This window comes from Coptis chinensis, chromosome 4 (assembly GCF_015680905.1).
Source record: "Coptis chinensis isolate HL-2020 chromosome 4, ASM1568090v1, whole genome shotgun sequence".
Lineage (NCBI taxonomy): Eukaryota > Viridiplantae > Streptophyta > Magnoliopsida > Ranunculales > Ranunculaceae > Coptis > Coptis chinensis.
This window is the reverse complement of record NC_141459.1, coordinates 75,323,283-75,348,355: the sequence shown is the minus strand read 5'-3', so window position 1 is coordinate 75,348,355 and position 25,073 is coordinate 75,323,283. Positions and strand designations below refer to the sequence as shown.

The window sequence follows — 25,073 nt, the reverse complement described above, 5'->3', positions numbered from 1 at the left end:
CGGAGAAAAGGTGCTAGAGTGGAATGCATGATACACGTGCACAAAAGACTCAACAAAAATAAAAACATGGGTTGCCTCCCATAAGCGCTTACAGATTAACGTCTCTAGCGCATTTAATGCTTTCAGACACCCAATTCTTAGATTAGCACTTTGTCTACCAACTAAACACAAAATGAACGCCCTAAAATTCAAAAAAAAATCGACAGAGTCTCCTCTGTATTTTTGACATTTCATAAATATAACACCTGTCATAACCTGAAAATCACAATAATATGTTTCTCATTGGTTAACCCAAATGGAGACTAGGGGCTAGAATGAAGTATTTGGGAACAATGCGAAGCGACTCTTACAAAAGAAAAACAAAACCTAAACTACTAAAATACAACAAGCATACTCATTCAATCATGATAAACAAGATCAATAAGATCCACCTCTTCCACATCCTTATTAGCAAAACCATCAAGATATGGTTTCAAGCGTTCACCATTAACCTTAAACACACGACCATCCGTAGGATCCTCTATCTCAACAGCACCATAAGGAAAAACAGTTTTAACAATGAAAGGACTAGTCCACCTAGAACGTAACTTACCATGAAAAAGACGCAAACTAGAATTATATAGCAAAACTTTTTTATTAGGTTCAAAAGACTTGCGAAGAATAGATTTATCATGAAAAATCTTAGTCCGCTCTTTGTAAATTTTGGCATTCTCATATGCCTCATTCCTTAACTCAGCTAACTCATTCAATTGGAGCTTACGTTGTGAACCTGCTCTACGCATGTCAAAGTTAAAAGTTTTAATGGCCCAAAAAGCACGATGTTCTAATTCCACAGGCAAATGACATGCCTTCCCAAACACAAGCCTATAAGGAGACATACCAATGGGAGTCTTATAAGCAGTCATATAAGCCCAAAGGGAATCATTAAGACGTTGAGACCAATCCTTACGGTCAGGTCGTACCGTCTTTTCTAAAATCCGTTTAATTTCCCTATTAGATACTTCAACTTGGCCACTAGTTTGGGGATGGTATGGGGTAGCAAGTTTATGAGTAATAGAGTACTTTTTCATTAAAGATTCAAACGCACGATTTGTAAAATGAGTACCATTATCACTTATAATTGCACGAGGAGTACCAAAACGAGAAAATATATTATATTTCAAAAAGTTAACTACAACCTTGTGATCATTCGTTTTACATGACACCGCCTCAACCCATTTAGAAACATAATCTACCGCGACGAGGATATAAAGATAGCCAAAGGAAGGAGGAAAAGGACCCATGAAATCTATACCCCACACATCAAAAAGCTCAATAACCAAAATAGGGGAAAGAGGCATCATGTTCCTATGGGAAATATTACCCGTACGCTGGCATCGATCACATCCTAAACAAAACTCATGTGCATCTCTAAAGAGAGTAGGCCAATAAAAACCACACTGCAAAACCTTAGCAGCCGTCTTCTTAGGACCAAAGTGACCACCATATGCATGGTCATGGCAAAAGGAGAGAATACTATGAAACTCACTCTCAGAAACACATCTCCTAACAATCTGATCAGGGCATGACTTAAACAAGTATGGGTCATCCCAGAAAAAATACTTAACCTCAGCAAGAAACTTAGATTTATCTTGTTTTCTCCAATGAGAAGGAAACTGACCTATAACAAGATAATTAACAATATCTGCATACCAAGGCAACTGGGAGACAACAAAAAGTTGCTCATCAGGGAAGGACTCATTCAAAGGCAAAAGACTGGTAGAAGACTCTACTATAAGCCTAGACAAGTGGTCAGCGACCACGTTCTCTGTACACTTTTTATCCCTAATCTCAATGTCAAACTCTTGTAATAAGAGGACCCAACGAATAAGACGCGCTTTAGCATCCTTTTTAGAAAGAAGATACTTCAAAGCCGAATGATCAGTAAATACGACAACCTTAGACCCTATGAGATAAGACCTAAACTTGTCTAAAGCAAACACAATAGCTAACACTTGATAGGAATTTAGTCGGTCAAATTAAATAGACTAATCTAACCTTAGTTAAACCACAAGTGCACAGCTATCAATTCCTTCTCGGTTGTAGTGTAATTCATTTGGGCATCATTAAGAGTTCGACTCGCATAATAAATTACATGGGGCAACTTATCAAACCATTGACCTAAAACAGCCCCAATAGCATAGTCCGACGCATCACACATTAACTCAAAAGGCACACTCCAATCAGGTGGTTGTATGATAGGAGCGGTAGTCAATAAATGCTTAAGCTTCTCAAAAGCTTTCAAACAATCATCATCAAAGACAAAATCGACGTCCTTACCAAGTAAATTGCATAAGGGACGAGAAATCTTGCTAAAGTCCTTAATGAATCGCCTATAAAATCCATCATGACCTAAAAAACACCTAATATGTTTCACAATCTTAGGTGGTGGAAGACTAGAAATGACATCAATCTTAGCCTTATCGACCTCAATTCCTTTAGTAGAAATAATATGACCAAGAACAATACCCTGTTGAACCATAAAATGACACTTCTCCCAATTCAACACAAGATTCTTCTCCTTGCACCTAATTAACACTAATTCCAAATGGTGCAAGCCCTCATCAAAAGAATCACCAAATACGGAGAAATCATCCATAAACACCTCAAGAAACCTTTCTACCATGTTAGAAAAAATGTTAAGCATGCATCTCTGGAAGGTACCGGGTGCATTACATAACCCAAATGGCATATGACGGTAGGCAAAAGTTCCAAAAGGACAAGTAAATGTAGTCTTTTCTTGATCCTCAGGTGTAATACATATTTGGTAATAACCGAATAACCATCGAGAAAACAATAATACTTATGACCGGCTAACCGTTCAAGCATCTGGTCAATAAAAGGAAGAGGAAAGTGGTCTTTCCTAGTGGCTAGATTCAACTTACGATAGTCAATGCAAAAACGCCGCCCAGTAGTCATACGGGTAGGAACTAACTCGCCATTCGCATTTTTAACTATCGTAATACCAGACTTCTTAGGGACAACCTGAACCGGACTCACCCATTGACTATCGAGATGGGATAAATGATACAAGATCTAACAACTTGAGAACCTCGGCTCTCACTACTACCTCTCATGTTAGGATTAAGCCGCCTCTCGAATTCATGGGTTGGTTTAGCATTCTCCTCTAGATGAATATGATGCATACAATCAGTGGGGCTTATCCGTTAATATCGCAAGAATAGTCCACCCTAAAGTCTGTCTTTATGGTATCTAAGAACCCTAAGCAATTTACTCTCTTGTTCACTATCAAGATTAGAAGCAATAATAACAGGCAAGGTCCCATCAGGCCCCAAAAAGACATACTTAAGAGTGTCAGGTAATGGTTTCAACTCAAGTTTAGGAGGACTCTCTATGGAAGAAACTGGTTTAGACTCAGAAGGAGAAAGAGGTTCTACCTTGGTTTTCCACTTATTAGTATCTAAGATTGGGGTGGCATCAAGCAAAGCATTTACTTCACAAATAGAATTATCCACATCAAAATTGCCACCAAAATGAGTTAAACAAGACTCAAGAGGGTCATCAGAATAACTTTCCAAGAAAGTCTTGTGAACCACACTGTCAATAAGATTAATATCCCAAAGATCATCAGGTTCAAGAGGTTGTTGACTCACATTAAACACATTAAGTTCTGTAGTCATATTACCAAAAGAAAGCTTCCACACTCCATTACGACAGTTAATGATGGCATTGGATGTGGCCAAAAATGGACGACCTAAGATGACAGGAATATGGTGTTTAAGATCTTGAACATGTTGTGTTTCTAGAACAATAAAATCAACTGAGAAATAAAATTTATCAACCTGAATCAAAACATCTTCAACAATACCACGTGGAACCCTGACAGACCTATCCGCCAGTTGAAGTGTAATCGGCGTAGGTTTCAATTTACAAAGACCAAGCTGTAAATAAACTGAATAAGGTAACAAATTAACACTAGCCCCCAAATCAAGTAATGCCTTCTCAATCATATGATCACCTATAACACAGGATATAGTATGGCATCCTGGATCTCTAAACTTAGGTGGAGTGCGGTTTTGAATGATTGAACTCACTTGCTCAATAAAGAAAGCTTTCTTATGCACGTTCAACTTACATTTTTGCGTACACATATCCTTAAGAAACTTGACATAAGAAGGAACTTGTTTTATAGCATCCAATAACGGAATATTAATATGAACTTGCTTAAATATCTCCATTATCTCATTAAAAGTATTTCCTTTCTTAGCCTGAACTAACCTCTCAGGAAAAGGGGCTTTTGGTATATAAGATAGTACATGACTAGACTCGAAAGATGTTGGAGGCTCTAAGCACTTCTTAGAAGCATCACGACTATTAGAACCACTTACATCACTCTTCTCGCCCTCACACTCTATAGGATCAGATCTGACCTCACCATCCCTAGGCATCTCAACCCTATTATCAATATGTTTACCACTTCTAAGAATGGTAATAGACTTAGCTTGCTCCTGGTGGTGCTCTTGGCTCAAGTTAGAGCCTATTTCATACTGTCCCTTTGGATTAGCCACTGGTTGACTAGGAAACCTACCATTGTCCCTTTCATTCAAAGTATTAGCAATTTGACCTATGGTGACTTCAATCTTCCTAATGGCTTGAGCATTATCTTGAGTAGCAGTTTGACTGGCTTGCATAAACTGCTGGGTTGTTTCCTAGAATTTCATGGTGTTTTGTGATAATTAAGCAATGGCTTCTTCTATAGGTGAAAGTTTAGGTGGTTGAGGTGCATACTGTGGTACTGGGTTTGAGTTACCCACGGGGCCTCCCTGATGTATACCCTTAGACCAAGACAAATTGGGGTGGTTACGCCACCCTGGGTTATACGTGTTAGAAAAAAGATTATTGCCTGGTTTTTGGTATGAATTAAAAGCATTAACTTGTGCAGTTATGTCAGGGCAATTATCTATAACGTGATCAAGACTATCACACAAAACACAACCAGGGGCCTCGATATTGTTAACCGAAGCTGGAGACTTTGTCTCTTTTTCTAGCTCGAGGACTTCAACTCTTCTAATTAAAGCGGCCATCCTAGCGTTCGTGTCAAATTCCTTGTCAACGTGGAACAAACCATTCTGTGTAGTGCTACTAGCCACCTTCTTAGGCTCACAGCTAGTTTCCCATTGCTGGACCTTTTCAGAGACTTCTTCTAAAAAGGTCCATGCTTCATCTACAGTCTTATCACAAAAATCTCCAGTACTCATGGTCTCAATCATAGCCTTAGAATTAAAATCAAGACCCTCATAGAGAATATGGACTATCCTATCTTTCTCTAGGCCATGGTTAGGACACTGCAAGAGCATGTCCTTAAATCTCTCCACACTTCCATAATGACTCTCCATCATTTTGGCAAAACGATGATAGACTTTTTCTAAAAGCAGTCGCCTTATGATTAGGGAATAAGTTTTTTAAAAACACAACGCATAACTTTTCCCAACCCGTTATGGAATTCGATGGAAGAGTGTGAAACCAACTCTTCGCTTTCTCCTTAAGAGAAAATGGGAATAGTTTCAACTTTATAGCCTCATCGCTAAACTATTGAAGTTTAACAGTCCCACAAATATCTTCAAATTCCCTTACATGAAGATATGGATCTTCCTCATCAGTCCCCTTAAACTTAGGAAGTAGCCCAAGCAGATTGGGCTTTAACTCAAAGTGATTAGCATTGGTCGGCTGGGGAACGATGCAAGACGGTCGAGTCGTCCTAGTAGGATATATGAATTCCTTAATGGACCTAGGTACTTGGGCAACAACGTCATTATTATTGTCAGCCATGTCAGCAAAAATTGGTGTATTGTCGACAAAGGTTATGGGTATCTCTAACTCGGCGAGATTTCTAATCTTCCTATGGAGTGTCCGTTCAATTTCTAAATCAAATGGTACTAACTCTGGATTATCGGATCGAGTCTCAATCATAAACCACTTCTAAAACCTAAGACTCTAATAAATGATACAAACGATGCTCACACAAACAATACCAAACAAATATTTCAACCCAGATTGAATTTTAAATATTGTTTAATATATTTGCTCCTAAACCCAAATAACATGATTCCCAGTTCTTGTGCAAAAGCACCATCACTCGATCCACGTGTAAAAAGGGTTTTCCTAGTGAGCGGGCTAAAGCCTGTCCTAATGCAAGATGTCTAAGGCTGGTCAATGTGATTTAACCTTCCTAAATGCAAGAAACAATAAAACAAACAAAGCACACGAAACAAACAAAATTCAACCCACAAAGGAAAGAGACGTACCTCCGGCGTGAGCCTTCGAGGGCTACTTGCGACGCCGGGTGACGACAAGCAAGCAACTTCACAAAGTCCATAACAAAATCACGACTATCAACCTTGTAAGAAGAAATCTTTGCTTACTGCCTGTGAAAATCAAAATTAGACACGAAAACTAAGAAATAATAAAACTACGACTAAATTTAAACTACGAATCACGATAAATAAAACTTTAAAACTCAATTGTACCAATGCAATCCCCGGCAGGGGAGCCAAAAACTTGATAGGAATTTAGTCAGTCTAATTAAATAGACTAATCTAACCTTAGTTAAACCGCAAGCGCAGCAGCTATCGTTGAAAATAGTTGCGACGGCAAACGGGTCGATCCCACAGGGATTGCTATTTAGGGACAATTGACTACTAAAATATTACTTATCCTAATTCGAACAATGTTGTTTTAGAGAAAGTTGGAATTAACTACTCACTAAACTATTTAAACTACAAAAACTATAACTTAAATAATTGGGTTTTATCAAATGGAGAGAACTCTAGGACTATAGAATCCACCGTAGACTTCTGTTTATATTTCTAAGAGTAATTTTAATGTTCCAGATTTAATACGAGTAGCACGAGGGAAAGGTAACCATTGCTTTCTCGATGATATGATCATGATAATCTTAACTAAACATGTATCTTCTAAAGTTTCGGCACTACATATCAAACTCAAAAGATTACTCGTCTTTTTACGGCACGAATAATATCTAAATTTGACGTCAACAGTTAAAACAGGCTTAACTAATAGCAACGAATATTGAACTATAAAGCATGCATGACATACTATATGAAAGATATAAGCTAGCTATCAATACATGAAACTAGAAGAATATAGCAATTTAAACTAACTGGTAATCATCGAAATTAATCCCAAAAAACACAAACATTAGCCTAAGGTTTCATCTGCCCTAGACTTGGAGTTTAGCTATAGATAACAATGAACAGAAAAACGAAATTAATAGAAGAATTAATCATTGCAAAAACTTTTGTCTCGCGTTGAAGTCTTCTCCTCCAATTCGTTCTGTTCCCAAGCTTTTCCGCATACTAACTCGAACTCCACTTTTCTGTCTCTCATGTTCTCTGTTTCAGTGTTCTGGAGCGCCCCCTTCTCTTTGTTTCCCCTTGTATATATAGAGGTTTGGTTAGAGCAGTGTTTGATTTCGAATGGAATTCGAAGTCGGTCGCAAGAGTTTCGGCTTCGATCCATTCGGAGAATAACTAGTTGCTGTCTTATTGAGATTCTGTTTTCGTAAGAATCATAGTCGGTGATCGGGTGGGATTGGATGTATGGATTGCTAGACAGATGGTTTGGTTTCATTCGGTATTCCATTTCCATCACCGGAATTATCGGGATGTTTTATTCTCTATTCGGTACTCTTGTTCGTGAGAAATGGGAGAGAAATATAAGTGTTACTACGGTGCATCTCAGGTGGACTTGAACTGGTACAACCATTAGTTACTAACTAGTTTGGTCCAGTCTTTATGTCTCGGTTCTTGTCTTTAACCCACTTGGTATTTAGCTAATGGGCCAACTCTTAGGCCCATATTCCACAAACAGATCCTTGGCGTGGCTCATTAACTATTTGATGGAAAGCAAGCCTCACAATTTTAACTTCAATCAACTTCCCGTCCTTTTTAGCACTTTCCCATAATCAAGTCAATTTCTGCAAAAACCATAAAACACGGTAATCAATCGAAAAATATATAAGATAAATAGACTAACTCATACAGATTTTGGTATAAATATGTAACTCTTATGATGCCTTGTCGGTTACTCCATTTCTTGGGATAAAAATAGCCACTAGGCTCCGATGGACCATTCTTGGGTTTTTCAGTACGTTCCACAAAAGTGTAATGGTTAAGAATATCATCAAGTCTAATTTTTTGGGATCTCCGCATGTTTGGATCAAGCTGGGCATTGTAGTAGTTGCAAATATACATCAATCTCCAAAAATTGTCCATGCCTTGGCCTGGAGAGATAGTTAAATGGTTCAATACCTCTCGGTCGAGGTCAGTGAAGGGGAGTCGTAGACTAGCAGCTAGTTGCTCAACAGTAATAATAATTGACTGGGCATCACCACTTTGGCATCTGGTCCCTCTCCTAGTTCCAGCATAGTGTCAAAAAGTGACATTATCTGGTATCTGATATGCAGCCCTAACCAAATCTAAGTTGGGTCTTTTTGGGAAATGGGAATTCAGACCTCGACTCCAGACACTGGTATCTTCGGTTATCTCCCGTTCGGATTCAGAAGTTACGATTTCAAAAGGATGGCATGGTAGGCATCTGGTCCCTCTCCTAGTTCCAGCATAGTGTTAAAAAGTGACATTATCTGGTATCTGATATGCAGCCCTAACCAAATCTAACTTGGGTCTTTTTGGGAAATGGGAATTCAGACCTCGACTCCAGACACTGGTGTCTTCGGTTATCTCCCGTTCGGATTCAGAAGTTACGATTTCAAAAGGATGGCATGGTAGGCCATCAGCAAGATAAGTGGGTTGCCAAGTTAGTTCATCTGGAACATCCTTTTGCGATGTCGAGGCTGAGGAAAATGATATGACCCTAGCTTCAGACTCGGTACTTTCACTTGACATATCTGTATCACTAGGAACAATAAATTTTTTATTAGAAGCATATCCCTTATCGGTACTACTATCACTATACTCAGTACAATTATATATAATATTATTTATTACACACATGTCAAAATCTCCTGGTGGTGGTGACGATGTTTGAAATGGTGGGTTTTGTCTCAAGAGCATACGTTCTTGACGTCGAAGCTAGAATCATTTTGAGACAGTTGACCTAAAGTTAACACAATCTTTTGTCCTAGCCATACTAAAAACAATAAAGGCATATAATTCAAGATTCTAAAACATCATAGCATCGAAAATTTTAAAAGGCTCGAGTTCTAACCCTAACCCTAGCCGTTTTTTAGTTAATCTATTGAACAGACGCGATATTGGTGATGCACAGACAGAGGAAAAAGTAATCTATAATAATAAATGGACAAATTAAACTGTTATTTTAACTAACCTGTCAAGTTTGTAGGAAGATCTGTTGAAGAGGACAACAATAAATACAAACCGAAGCTTTTTCAGGTTTGTTAATGGTGGTGGGGTTTTGGATGTGTGAGTTTGCAAATAATTTAAGAGAGAGAAAGTGAAGGAAAGCTTTTATACTCACGTTTTCGATATGACTTTTCATTTCCAACAGTAACCGCTTGATATTTTAAATTTTAAAATTTATATTTTCAAATTAATCTTTTATTTTCGCGGTCGATTCTCGAAACTTCCAAATTTTGAATTCAAAATTTAGAAGTTTCGAGAGGGGGTGATGTCGTGGGCAAATATCGTCAACACGATATTTCAACCCGTAATTTCATAAATAACTTGAGATATTGACATGATTGTCGATATCTTGCTTTTACGTTCATGTGTTACAGAGAAACACGGGAAAGAAGGAGAAGAAGAAGAAAATGAATGGACACGTGTCAAGACACAATTGGACTAGACCACAGCTGGAAGACTATATAAAGTGATGATCAGGAGAGAGAAGATCCATTCGATACATCTCCACAAAACTTGTAAAAACCAGAGCGATAGTTAGCAATTTTGAGCGATTTGTAAACCACCATTGTTAAGCAATAAGCGTGAATTACTTCATCTCAAATCCTTCAAACACATCATAAGCATCATTGTTCTTTAGAGAAACTCTCTTGAACATTACAAGTGTGTGATATTTATTAGTTTAAATGCCATACAAAAAAAAAATTGACATTTTGTTATTCAGTGATGCTTCTCTAATGGACAATTAGAGAAAGCAAGAAATTACTAAATGTTAATCTTATATATTAGAAAGTTTGTATGATAGATTGATGGTTTGTATGTGTGGGATATTAACTCAATAGATTCATGTACTTAAGGTTTTATCACTTGAAGGTTTATTGTTTAATGGACTTTATTCTTTATTTGGTTGACATGGGCATTGATGATTTGTAGAGAATTGGCTAGTATGAGCTTTTACCCTGCACACTTTCACCAAGTATAGGAAATCTGACTCACTTAATGTGAGTCCATGTTTAAATTGTTTTTCACCAAGTATAGCTTTGCTTGTTACCTATGTTGCTTAGGTTTTTTTCGTAAGTTTTTCTGAGGGTATATATTGGCACCCAGTGGAATCGTGGGAAATTTGAGTGTAAACACATTAACAAACGCTTTACCTTAGTGTTTTTTTTATTAATTGTTTTTTCATTTGATTAAAAAAAATTTTATCTCTTTAATAAATAGTGAAATTCCATCAAGAAATGGGGTGCATAATATGTGGAAGTGCATTGTTTAAGAGAATTTCAAGAACATCAGCAAAGCCTAGACATCGTTTCATCGTCTACGAGAAACATTCGTATCGTCTTCTGAGAGAAATGAGATGTACTTTCTTCAAGTGGAATGATAACGAGGACAATTATGGAAGTTGTTCGTCGTCGAATATCAATGTTGAATCTACTCCAGCTCCAACTGAGAGTCCGGTTTCTATTTACGCAAGGAGGATAACGATTAATTCAGAGATTAACTTTATCGGCATTCGTATAATATTTAAATTGTTGTTAGTTTGTCTTATCTTAGTGGTTATGTGTTTGATTAAGTACCTAGTTAAGGTGTTATTCTCCTAGTTAAGTTGGTTATGTGTAGATTGGGCAAAGAGCACTTTCTAATGCCTTAGCTAAGAAGGTAAGTTTGCAATGGTTCTCATTGTATTTTTTATTTCTAGAATTTATATTTCATTTCTTACATTCACCTCTTGGTTACATGCATAAAAACACCTAAGACTTCGTTAGTCGATCGTAGAATTTGCTAAGGTTTGCATTTATGTTATACCTTTTTTTTCAATTTGGCTTAAAGTTGGGCATTTCGTTTGTAGTGTACCTTGACACCCTTTTTCATTTTCTTATTAATTTGTAGTGTACCCTGAGAACAACTATTTGTATTGTACTAACTAATTTTGTTTTTTTTTTTTTTGGTCAAGAGTGCAGTCCACAGTATTTTCTTGACATTTCCACATCTTTATCCAGTTGTTGCTGAGTTTGGAAACAATAGAGCTGCTGCTTCTTTTGATTCCCCTGCTACAATTGGTGATCTTGCTATCTTCAAGGCTAAAGAAGTTGGAGTTATGGATTCTTGTTTCATGGTTGTCCCTATCCCATATAGCTACCACATATTGAAGTTATTGAATTTTCATAATTCATAAGTTAGTCTTGTTTGTAAGAACGGAGTTTGCAAATTGTAATTGTTTGTGTATATCTATGAATTGCCTTGTTGATTATTACTTAGCAATTGTCATATTTGATTGTACCATGGATAATTAGAGTCCAAGATAAATAAAAAAAATTGGTGTTTTCAGTAGACAACAGTTTCACTGTATCTGAAAATGAGGTTTTGTTGAGTTACTTTTACAGGTAGAAGAATTGCTGCATACTTGGAGATTGCATGTCTATGACCTGTTGGGAGAACAATAGAGGAGTCAAAAATCTTTGCAAGTGATTTACAAGCTCAATATTTTGCCAATTATGTTGTAGTAGGGATGGATGGGTATCAATATTAGAAACTTCACAAAGCATAATATGGGGTGTTACCCCCTAGTGTGGTTACTGTAATCGGTAGTTTAAATGGGGGACGGGTGATGCTGCAAGTTAATTAGCAGAATGTAACTGAATATTGGGTCAGTTTTTGGTTAAGGCTTAAATACAAAAATATGCAACGTACTTAGGTCCACTTGTATCAACATAGAATTTTTTTCACAAACGTATCAATGTACTATGCCCGATTTCACAAAAATAGCAATATGTTAGCATCCGTCAGTTAAGTGATGATGTGTCCATTTATTTTCAATTTTTTTTTTTTTTTTTGTATTTTCCACCCGGCATAACACTAGGACATGATGTGGCAAAATGTGCAACCTAAGCTACATTCCATTTCGTAATATCGATACCACCTGGTGGAACGAAACACCAATTACAATCGATTTATCAAAAGAATCTCCTCCGACGCAATATAATTCCATCTTACGAAAATTACCAACCATTTTTCCCTTAAAATTTTCAATTCCATTCGAACTTGTAATCTTTAAATCTCTCATCATCATTGTTTTCTGATACCTTTTGGGCTTACAAGTTAAATATTGACATCCTCGTTTCCATCATTCCTTGTATCAAAGTGTAGTTTGGTAAAGTTAGTATCATAAATTAAATTGAGCCAAGTCTTGTTTACGCTCCTGAATTTGATAAGTGATTTCGAGGGGAGTCTTGAAATTATCTCGGTGATGAGTTCTTGTGGCAGGGTTGGTACCATCAATCGGCCCTAAAATTAGAGTTTTTGATTTTAGGGTTTGCTGGTTCGATGGTTGGGGAAAAAGATGAGGGCGAGGGTGATCTTGTACACCCGGTCGTTGCTTAGTATAAGAATTTGGGTTAGATTGTTGGGCCAGGTTATAATCTTTTGTTGCATAGGTCGGGTTCTGTCATTTTTGGGGGCTGGGTCCTTATTCTTTTTGGGCTTTAAGAGTTATCAATCTCACCCATTATATTAGGTGTATTATTTTCGCCACATCACGTCCTAATATTATGCCGAGTGGAAAATAAAAAAAAAAAAGAAAATTGAAAATAAATGGACACATTATCACTTAACTGACGGATGCTAACAGATTGCTATTTTTGTGAAATTGGGCATAGTACATTGATACATTTGTGGGAAAAAAATCTATGTTGATACAAGTGTTAATAGGACCTAAGTACGTTGCATATTTTTTATATTTAAGCCTTTGGTTAATTTGACTTCCGAAATATGGATTCTTGTTTATAGTTTATGTGTTTATATTCCGAAATTTAATGTATATCCTATCAAATCCAAAGCTTCATTTAAATTCGTTTTCAGTATCTAGGAGAACATCCACAACTGATCATCTAAAGAAAAGAGACAAGGAGATGGTCAGTTAGGTATGCCATGTTCTGTCAAGCGAACGTGGACTAGAACAACTATAATGATCTTTGATAATGTTCTAACAAAAAAATAAACTCTGACAGAGAAAGGAATTCAGGTTATAGATCAATACATCCTAAAGTCAATCATGCATCAGTCCATTGAAAACAAATTGCTCGGGTTTAATTAGCACTTCAAAGTTGTTATTACAATGGTATTGTATTCCTTGTATTTGAATGGCAACAAAGATATGCACATATGAAAGGCAAAAGTACATTCTTATTGTTAAATAACATAACCCATCTCCTTACAGCATCAAAACCCTATCCTTTAACTCTAACAGAACTGAAAACTCTGACAGAACACACCCTTAACTCTAACATAATTGAAACTGAAAACTCTGACATAACACACCCTTAACTCTGACAGAACTGAAAACTATGACAGAACACACCCTTAACTCTGACAGAGCTGAAAATGAAAACTCTGACAGAACACACCCTTAACTCTGACAGAACTCAGCTTACATCAATAACCAATCCTTCACAACACCAGCTGCATTCATCGTAAGTGTCGAAGTCTTCCCAACAAGTAAAAACTGCAAGATTCAATCCAAAGCTACTGCAAAACTGTAGGTATGCAAGTAATGTCATCTCTAACAAACTAGAAGCCCTGATACTCTTTAAGCGAGTTAAAACCTAAATAATTCATAAGCAATGGATCAGTTTACACAAAATGGCAAAGAATAAATTCTTCAGAAGCATCGAAGGATCACAACCACAACATAATCACTTTCATATATCAAGTAGATGGTCAAAAAAATACCAAAATGCACGGCATGTGCACCCCTCTAACATATCATATATAGATTACGTATTAACCAACAAACCAAGCAACCTAGCAACCAAAAATACTTACATTTCACAAATTACGTCTTATTTTTCTCCGGACAATTTCTCGAGTCATGGTTAGCAATATTTCCACAGTTTCTATACATTATTCCTAGATTGTTTAGGGCTATTTCTCTGGGGGATTTCCATCTCTTCGCTTTCTTCTTCCTCCATTTTGTTTGAGAAATGTTGGGATTCAAAATCAATATCTAAAATAAAGATTTGGAAGTCAAAATCAAATAAATTTTTATATCAAATTAAACATTAAAATAAATCAAATCGGTATAACATTAAACACTAAACCTATATCAAATTAAACATTAATATCACAATCATAACCTGTGAGGTATCAACCAAAGACTCTTCAAATAGATCATCTTCATTATCTTCATCTCCTTCGTTGGAAGTTATATTCAACTTTGAAACATGCTTAGCCATTTCATCCATCTTTTCTATAAAATATAAATAAGCCTCAACACTATTCCCCGCATCGTAAGCCACTTGAGAAGCAACCTTGATACAATGAGCCACTCTCAAAAGTTCATGGTTTTAATGGCCGACCACAAATCTAGTATGAAACTCCGCTCTATACGTGTTTGCATTTTGCATCCACCGCTTCAAAAGAAAATGCCTTGGAATCTCTTTGATGTCGTAACACAGAAAAAGATTTAACATGTGACCACAAAGTAACCCCATAAACTGAAAAATTTTACATTCATAGTCTCCCTCTAAGGTTCCTCTATTGAAACTCACCATCCAAACAAACTTCTCCTGCGAGTATCTCCATTTCACCATGTAGTTTCCGGTTCCATTGTTCTTAATCTCTTCCCCATCAATTTTGTACTCCATCTTTGCCTTGTCTAATTGCTCCTTAAATTTATTGAATGCATTAATCGTATAGACCTTCGCAACATGCATAAGGAGGAAAGCATCTTTAGCCACAATTCGTGAACTATGCTCAGTGCGATAATTAGGATCTCTTTTATTCCTAGCAATCAAAGCCAAAGATCTCTCATTACCATGTACAAACTCCATCAGCATATATAGTGCTTGAATTTACGAATTGGTCGTAATGAGAATTCATCGATTCACTCCTCCTAGTCGTATGCATAGAAGCAAAAAAATATGTCTCTAAGATAACAAGGAACCCATTTCTCCCGCATATTATACATTTCTGTCAACCAAGGATTTTCAGACAACTCATTCTTCTCTATTATTGTACACCATCTTCTTTCAAAATCACCAATCTTATACGAGTAAGAAATAGTATTTTTCAGGTCAGTTACTAGTGTCTCAATTTTAGTAAAGGACAGCTTCTCTTGAAATTTCTTCATAATATGTCAAAGACAGTAACGATGACGAGTATCAGGGAACACTTTTGCAATGGCTGTAGTCATAGCTCTATCATAGTCAGTGATGATTGCAGTTGGCGCACGACCACCCATGGCTGCAAATAAGCCAGGCCTTAAATAACCATATAAATGTATTTTTTGTCTCATCAAGTAACAGTGCGCAACCAAACTGAATTGACTGCATATGTTGATTGACTCCAGTAAAAAGGGAAAAAGGCATAGAGTATGCATTCGTACAATATGTGGTATCAAAAGAGACAACATTCCTGAAATACTCATACTGCACTCGAGACCTCCCATCAACCCAAAAAAAGTTTACTGCAGTCCCATTTTGATATAGATCAATAGCGTAGTAAAACTGGGGATTCTCGGCACTCTTCTGCATAAAATATTTAAGCACCGCAGTTGCATCACCTTATTTAGGCATCTTTCTAGTCAAACCATAATGATGGTTCCAGCAATCCTTCTTTGTAAACCCAACTTCTTCCCCACTAAAAACAACTGCAACTTTACCAACAGGTAAACCATTTTCACCAAAAATCTTAGTCAACCTTTTCCCCGCTTCAGGCATATTTTTGTTCGATCTCATGCAATTTCTCTTTGTTGGACTAACCAAACCGTGGCTATGGTCATTTTCAGCGCAGCTTACATAGTATATATCTTCGTGTTTTCTTTTTGTAACATGTGTTCTAGCGGGGCAACTATACTTGACAGTGCTAGTGTTTCTAGAAACACCCACTTCTCCCACTTCTCTCTTGTTATGGACCCCTACACGTGAACAAACTATTAAACAGCCCCTAGCCAAATCCAGCCACACTGCCTTTTTTCCAATCTGTCGACCGAACACAAGTCTCAAATCCCTTTTGTTTACCATACTATTTGTAGTAAGTCTTTGCGTCGTCAACATTACTAAAAACTATACCTACAAACGGAGCAAGTAGTTTATGTGTTTCTCTATCCGGGGATTTATTCGACGAAGACTCAACAACTACATCCTTGTCGATATTGATTGTTACATTATCTCCCATTGACTCCATTTCTAAATTTTGGGTTTGAGTTCAAATGCTAGCTAGCAAGGGAAAAGGCAAATCTAGCAGGGGTGATTTGAATTTTCAATTTGAATTCTTGATTTTGGGTTTGAATTTTCAGTTTGAATTCTTGATTTTGGGTTTGAATTTTCGGTGGTTTGAATTTGGAGATGATTTGGACGAATTGTATGAAGGTTATTTGATTTTGTGTTTACCTATGTTTAATTTGTCAGCACAAATTATTTAATTTGGAGTAGAGAGGAAAGAATTCAAAACCCTCGTGAGTTTGTTATTTGTTGAGTTTCTGTGAGCTCTCCACCAAAATTTCGTATTTTGTGAGCTTTCAAACTGAAATTTCGTATTTTGTGAGGTCAATTTTGAAATTTCATTTTTTTAATTTTGATATGGATTTGTTTGGATCCAACGGCTGAAATTTTGCTGTAAGATTGATGTCTACAAAATTGATCACTTTGTTAAGGCTTATATCAATGCAACCTTAACTAAATCACTCTCAACACAAATACTTGGTCTCAAATCTACCAAGGAGGCATGGGATTCTCTCGAAGAGCTCTTTCAACAACAATCTACAGCACGAAAAACATATCTCAAAACTGAATTACAAAATATACAAAAAGAAGGATCTTCAGCTACAGAGTACTTGCAAGGCAAAAAGGCAGTTTTCACCCTCGAACTTGTCAAGTTTTACCACTTACCCCCCTGAATTTCACTTCAGGCAATTTTAACCCTGGACTTGTAAAACGTATCCAGCTCCATTTTTTCAGTTCATTTTAGGCACGAAAAGTGGCGTGGAATTATATTTTTCGACGTGGTGGCAAAATTTGACACGCCATAAAAATAGAAATTCCGTCATAAAATATAATTCCACATCACTCTTCAGGTGCCGGAAATGTACCGGAAATATGAAGGTGGATACGTTTTACAAGTATAGGGTTAAAATTGCCTAAACTGAACTTTAGGGGTAAGTGGTAAAACTTGACAAGTTCGAGGGTGAAATATGCCAATTTACCTACTTGCAACGTATCAAAACTCTTGCAGATTCCTTAGCTGTAATCAGTAAAAAAGTGAAAGATTCTGACCTTGTTAGTCATACTTTTAATGGACTTGGTTCTAATTATGCTTCTTTCATTACTGCTATGGAGAATAGATACCCACCCATTACCTTTAATGAACTACAGGCTAGCATTTTGATCCATGGACATCAATTAAATCCGGTTGTAAAGGCAGCTACAATTCAGACTGTTCTTTCTGTTGCACTATCTCGGAACTAGTCCATCAGACAACTTGACGTCAAAAATGCCTTTCTCAATGGAAGCCTTACTGAGGAAGTATACATGTGCCAACCACCCGGTTTCACCTGCCAAGACAAACCCACACTAGTCTTCATAAACCCATATATGGGCTTCGACAGGCTCCTCGAGCTTGGTTTCAAAGACTCAGCTCTTTTCTTCTCCATGTTGGCTTCACTTGAAGTTCTGCAGATATGTCAATGTTCATACATCACTCTAAATTAAAGTCGGTATGCTTGTCCTCCTTGTCTATGTCGACGATATTATACTCACAAGTGATTCACCTGCTCTACTAAGCTCTTTTATCCAACGGATTAGTTCTGAGTTTGCCATTACAGATCTTGGTGAACTAAATTATTTCTTGGGTGCTGAAGTTATTCGCTCCTCCCAAGGGCTCACTTTAACTCAAACGAAGTACACACTCGATCTGCTTAATCGCATGAACATGGTTGGTTGTAAACCTGTAACAGTACTCTTGCGCTGCTCCTGCCTCCAAGTTATCTTTACATGACGGGCAACCTTTAATTGATCCTAAGTGAATATCGGCAAATTGTTGGCTCTCTTCAGTATTTGACTTTAACTCGTCCAGACTTGTCGTATTCGGTTAATCAAGTATGCAAATTTATGCATAACCCCACGACTGAACATCTTCAAGCGGTTAAGCGCATTTTCTGATATCTAAAAGGCACTCTCGGTTTTAGAATTCTTATTCGCCCAGGCACTCTTTCTCTTATGGCTACCTACTCAGATGCTGATGCTGATTGGGGCGGTTGCCCTGATACACGTCGTAGCACTACTAGATTTTGCACATATTTGGAACCAAATCTTCTATCTTGGGGATCAAAGAAGCAACCTACAGTTTCAAGGTCTAGTGCTGAAGCTGAGTACAAAGCTTTAGCTATCACGGTTTCTGAGATGCATGTTATGGCTTTCCTATATCCTTCGAGACCTTCGTGTTCCTTTTCAAATGCCATTAGTTCTACATTGTGACAACATAATAAGTGCGACTCATATGCCTGCCAACCCAGTTTTACATGCACGTACCAAACACATCGAAGTTGACTATCACTTTGTGCGAGACCTTATGGTTAACGGAAAACTTCAAGTTCGCTTTGTCCAATCTAATGCACAATTGGCCGACATTTTCACCAAGAGCGGCCCCGAGACACTTTTTCTCATCATCGGTCCAAACTAATGCTGCCTTCCACAATCAATTTGCAGGGGAGTAATAGAGCACAATATAATTCTGGAGATACCGATAATATATGATTGAATCCATTCTTAGTAGATTTATATTCTGTAACAAAAAATTTTCTTATTGTGAGATATTATTTTCATTTTGTAATATTCTGTATAATTATAAATACAAATAATATAAGTAAAGACTCAATTGAGAGATCTTCTTCCAATTATCAAAACTTTTGCATGGTCTAAAAGTAATAATGTAATATATCGAATGGTATAGTGGTACGGCTCAAGAGATAGTGGAGTCCATTGCCCCACTTACAAAGGCGTCGGTGATGAAATCCTGGAAAGGAGAAAAAAAGGAGGGAATCTGATTGTAGCCCGTATTATATGATTCATAAATGCACGAACCTAAATAAGAGACAAAAAGCCAACTCAAAAACAAGATTTTATCGAAAAATAAATAAATAAGAGACAAAAAGCCAACTCAAAAACAAGATTTTATCGAAAAATAAATAAATAAGAGACAAAAAGCAGATTTTGTTGCTCAGACATAATGTCATTGTCTGGCCGGCTGGCCCAGTTATACTGTATGGCTCTTTAATTCGGCCAACTAAAGGCCGTGACCCGTGAATGATATAATCCGCATGACCACGTCCAAGCTTTGGTACCCGCAAGTTGGTTGAGGGCATGGAAGTAGTGTTAAGTGTTAACCAGTCCAAGTCCATGAAATAAATAAACACAATTTTGATATATACTAGCTAATTGGCCCGGCTATTGCCAGGCTTACTACATTAATAGTGGATGATCTTATGATTAAGCTAGATACGAAATATAATCAACAAAGGATGGAGATTATTAAAATCCAATTGTGCATGGCTGAAAAGTGGAATGAGTAAATGAGTTGTAGGTGGAATTCATGTATGCGCAATTACAACCAAGTGACGAATAGTATAAAGAAATTGACCAATATTTTTTTGCAATTATATATATGTAGATTTTGCAATTATATATACGGAGATTTTTTTATTTTTTTTTAATTTATTTATAAAATCAAATAACCCATGTTGGTGCATCATCTAATAAAGAAAAATATTTTCATCCATAGTCCATAATCCATATATTGTTCTATTTCGAGAAACAGGGTGTAGTAAGGAAATCCTTGCAAAGCAAAAAAAAAAAAAAAAACCCCACCAAATTGGACTTGATAATGCGAGATAAAAACTAAATATAAGTTTATCCCAAAGAATACAAACAGTAATTTCGGTTCTTAGTACGTACAGAAAATCTAGGGTTCAATCTTTACTGCTTGCAACAAATTGGAGGATCAACATGTAATAGATAATATAACTTCCAAAATGTATGCTACAGTAAATAATCATATAAGAACTTAAAAAACACTTACCCATGGCCATCCAGCGTCCAACGTAACTGTCCAAAGTAGGACATTCCATTCTATTATATATATGTCAAACCCAAAAACCACAATTAATGTCACGGACTGATCACCATGAATCGCATGAATGCATTTTACACAGAGACCATGCGGAGCTAGAAGGCTTCAAAAGGTAGACGGAAATATTGGCCAAAGCAATTGAAGACTTGCCAAAGCAAATTTAAAGAAAAACATTTGTTCTGGTCCAACACTCCCATTATATAGTTTAGGATAACTAATTCGTAGACCGTGTTGTTCAATTATTATTTACAACCTTAAATATCATAATGTAGTCTCACTCTCAGATCATATTCTAGTAGCACATAGAATGAACATGCACCTATGCATATAAAAGAATAAATGCTTTAATCCATTAAATGTGTGTCTATACTCTATATCATAATGCAAGATAGATCTTGTACACTAAATCACAAAGTTGGACATGGTTCATGAAAATCAAATAAAGCGTCAGGTTTGTAACCAAGTTTATTATGATAAAAAGAAACCGTAGGTCCAAGATCACATTAATTATTAATACAAAGATGAAACACGCACTGCTGCAGTTTTAGATACAACCACTACTTGCAGTTTTTAGAAAATCCAAAATTCAATCGGAAGTCTGAAAAAACAAAAAACAAAAGATAAATATTAGCTAAAAAAAAAACCTAGCCTTAGTATATGGAAGTTCTTCTATATAATTTCCCCACACACATGTTTTATTTTTCTGGAACCGACAGATGCTCATTTGAAATCGAACCCTATTAGAGGTCACATATTATGACCTTAGACAAAGCACCAATGGTCATCCAACAACTTCCTCTGTGAAATCACTCGGAACATAAACATTGCTTGCCTTCGTAATATGCCCTAAAAGATCATTTTAAAATGTTAAAATTAAATCCCCAATACATGGATTAAATGATACAACTGAAATTGATTCAAGGAAATTGTCGTACACATTGGAATAGACAATAAATTAAATCAATGAGTGAAAATTGATCATGATAAAATTATCGGGTTTACCCCATTTTATAAATACGACCTAACCAAAGGAATCTTTGTATGGTCTGAGAACTTCATAAAAAGCTTCTTATAACTTTGGTTTTTACTTTTATCATGTCGACAGTGGAAAACAGACCTTTTAATGGCTTTTAAATGTGCAATTGCATTTAGCTGCCATAGTTGAGATAATAGCCCTTGGGTTGTTCCTGAAGCTAAAGCTGCATTGCAAAATACGAAGGGATAGCTAGTGTTCAAAACATTGTGCCTTAAACCTAGACAATATTTAGCCCTCCACTTCACCACCATCTAAAATGGGTTATAAAGATACTCTGTACGTAAAAGCTCAAAACCGCTGTCATTGCATGATCACTGTGGAGTGTGGACCATACACATTTAACAACTATATGCTTGAAACCCTCGTAATGTAAAGACAGCACCGATCGCCAAAAGTGAAGTGAACTTTGGTCAGATCAAACAATGTAAAAGTGCAACTCAACACTTTGCACAATTTTATCTGTGAGTTTTGATTTGGCAAATTGCACCCTCTAGAATGGTAGCCCGAACAGCTGATCTCACCCTTTTCATGGAAAAAACAAATTTGAAGAGAAACTACTGATACTTGAAAGAAAGGTCAACTCAGTAATCGTTAAAACCTAAAAAGACTTGGAAGACAGAAAAACAAAATCCCGACAAATTGCACTAACAAACATTTTATTACATTTGAACAACACACAGTTCGATCAACAAAAATACTTAAAAGAGTATGCTGAGTGCATATTTAAACACATAGCTTTACAACAATAGGTTCCAACATACATACAATAAACGCACAAACAAACATTAAAGAGAACATCTCGTCTAACTATTATTTATGAGACCTTCGTTCTCAGAACCATCTTATTGTCTGGGACTTTCACTTTCATCGCCCTTAAACTGTACAAAAACATTTCACATCAACTGCAAGTGTGGAGATAATTTCACACCACATAAAGATATATAGTAACAGTAGAGAAAGATAGAGTCTGCACTGAGTCCTGATCCCCAACAGTTTCTACAGTCTCCTCCTCATTTGTCCCTCTAGGCTTTGTTGAAGGGGGCAACACTGCTTCCATTGCTTCCTGATCGGCAACAACTTCTGTAGGATCCTCATTTGTCCCTTCAGGTTTCCCTGGAGCAGGCAACATCTCAATTATCATTTTCACCAAAGCTTCATCTTCATTTCCCATACGTTGTTCACAGTTTTCTACAATCTGCCAGCAAGGACACAAACATATCAGAAATTTTATATGAAGACAGGGAAGGATCACAAACTCGGTGAAAGTAAGCTTCCCACATAGTTGAACACACATAGTACCACACACCACCACCACAACAACAACAACAACAACAACAACAACATACCAGACCATCTCTCCTATTAAATACCCTAATTTATCAACATGAAAAATCTGGTTGAATCGGATGTCCCCTAATTGGGCTATGATATAAAAAGACTTGTCAAACTCTTCAGCTTTTCAATTCTTGTTATATTTTCATGTCAGTCTCAATACGAATGGAAATTAAGCTAGTACTATGTATGAATCTATGGAACATGTACTCTCTGTTAAATTTTTAGCAACCGCAAAGTCCCTACTTATATCCAGATGAACTTCTAAAGTCTACATTAGATCCTAACTGGTAAAATACACTATGACCTTACAATCAGATGCTTATGCTGATAAACACCATTAGGAATCACTAATTAAGACTGACTTTGGCTACTTGAAACAGGACAAACAGTACTTTTTTATATAATCTGCAGGTCATCAGGATTTTCTGGCCAATACAATGAATAGCTAAGCTACAGATACAGTATGCTCAGCAAGTCCAAATAACATAACATAAGTTTCACCACACTCGTGTAGACAAACTTGGATCTATGAACAACTAAATTCCAAGTGACAACAATTTGAACAAAAATTGATGGCGGTTTGCTGACCTCATAACAAAGAAAGTAACACCTTAGAACTCGACTTTTTCCCTGAGTTTATAGGAGTAAGTGGTAACTTTTGAATAAAATCAGTTGAAGTGAAAGGCGAATTAGAAGTGGTCAATGTTGAACTTGAGCAACGGTGAATCAGCATATGTAGTAGCATTATGAAAATTGTCTTAGTCCATAATATTGCAAAACAATAACACACTAACAAATATGACAAAAAGAAAAGAAACTTGCACACTATCGGAATTAGCTTACCGAGTCGATTTCAATCGCAGGAGAAGGTTTGATATTAATAAGGTTAAGTTTCTCAGCTTTTGCAGGATCAAATTTTACCCAACTTGTCAAAAATTCATCAATACTTTCTCTTGTTTGATTGCGAGCAGCACTTTGAACCAAATAATCATAAACCTAACATGAAAAACCATTAAAACAAACTTAATTAACAACAAAATCACAAAAAACAACTCTTATTAGTACTATTATTTGAACATAAAATCTAAAACACACCTGGAACTCAGATGGAGCTACATTGGCAATAACTCGAGTGGAGTCCGTTGATGCGCCTCTAGATCGTAAAAAATCAAGAACTTCAAAATTTGTAAGTGTCCCAGCATTGGTTTGCAATCTACATGTATGTGTAGATGAAACTTTGAGAATTAAGCAAACTTATTAAACCACAGTGAAAGTGAAGTGACCGAAAGTAGGACCCCAATAACTTTACTTCTCATAGTACTTTCATACAACAAACGAATACATCAAAAATAAATAAATAAAAGTACACAATCTTCAGTGAGTTGAAGTAATGAAATAGTACCTTAGAATCATCAGATTTCCTTTTAATATTCTTCATCAAATCATTGAAGAACACTTCTCACAGTACACCAATTCTTCACAGAAGACCCTCAACTATAACTACTACTTCCAATTCCAATTTTTCTCCTTCTCAACAAAATCTCAAAACACAATTTATATTCCTTTATTATTATTAGAGTAAAGAAGTGTGGCCAAGAAATTTTGGTTGTGAAGAATGGAGGCGAGAATTTCTGTTGACATGGGAGAGAAAGAGATGCAATGGGAGATGAGAGAAAGAGTTGATTAGCTTTTCGGCTTTTTTGTTTGTTTGTTTGTTTTTCTTTGATTTTTATTGGCAAGGTTGATTGATCTAAAGGATCGGTTTGGTTGTGAAGAGAAGTTTGTTACAGACTTACATGATATTGGGGATATTGGGTGATAGAACAATTTCTTAGTTTAATTTTGGAAGAATAGGTTTCGTTTTGTTTAAGAATGGAGATAAGATTTAGGAATAGAGATAAGATTTAGGAAATAGGTTTTTATCTACTTATCTATTTTGGGTTTTTATGTATTTTGGGATACGAACAATTGAAATCGCAAAAAAGAGCGTAGAATTCATTTTTTTAGATAAAATCTGATGTGTCAATCTAAGAGAAAAAAGTGGGGCTGACGTGGGTCACTGGGAGCATTCTCAACTACTCAGTATTAATGGTCTTTGATTAACACAATTTCAAACCGATATATATTAGGTTTTTCAATATATCAATATGTATCGACTGATAGATCCGATATATATTGTTGAT

At 36.4% G+C, this 25,073-nt stretch overlaps 2 protein-coding genes across 2 annotated transcripts; both read right to left on the bottom strand.

Moving 5' to 3' along the window:
* Nucleotides 1-398: 398 nt before the first annotated feature.
* On the bottom strand, nucleotides 399-4,691 carry LOC147504826 (uncharacterized). The gene is made up of 6 exons (XM_086605374.1): nucleotides 3,932-4,691; nucleotides 3,495-3,754; nucleotides 3,275-3,449; nucleotides 2,579-2,841; nucleotides 1,860-1,937; nucleotides 399-1,523 (listed from the first exon to the last, which is right to left on the bottom strand). Exons 1-6 carry the CDS (start codon nucleotides 4,689-4,691, stop codon nucleotides 399-401), a joined length of 2,661 nt encoding a protein of 886 aa, XP_086461500.1.
* Nucleotides 4,692-22,194: 17,503 nt separating this feature from the next.
* LOC147504825 (uncharacterized) lies at nucleotides 22,195-24,789 on the bottom strand. Its single transcript, XM_086557545.1, has 4 exons — nucleotides 24,293-24,789; nucleotides 23,986-24,103; nucleotides 23,734-23,886; nucleotides 22,195-22,750 (listed from the first exon to the last, which is right to left on the bottom strand). The coding sequence occupies exons 1-4, from the start codon at nucleotides 24,301-24,303 to the stop codon at nucleotides 22,478-22,480; spliced, it is 555 nt and encodes a 184-aa protein (XP_086413671.1). The 5' UTR covers nucleotides 24,304-24,789; the 3' UTR covers nucleotides 22,195-22,477.
* Between the last annotated feature and the right edge of the window lie 284 nt (nucleotides 24,790-25,073).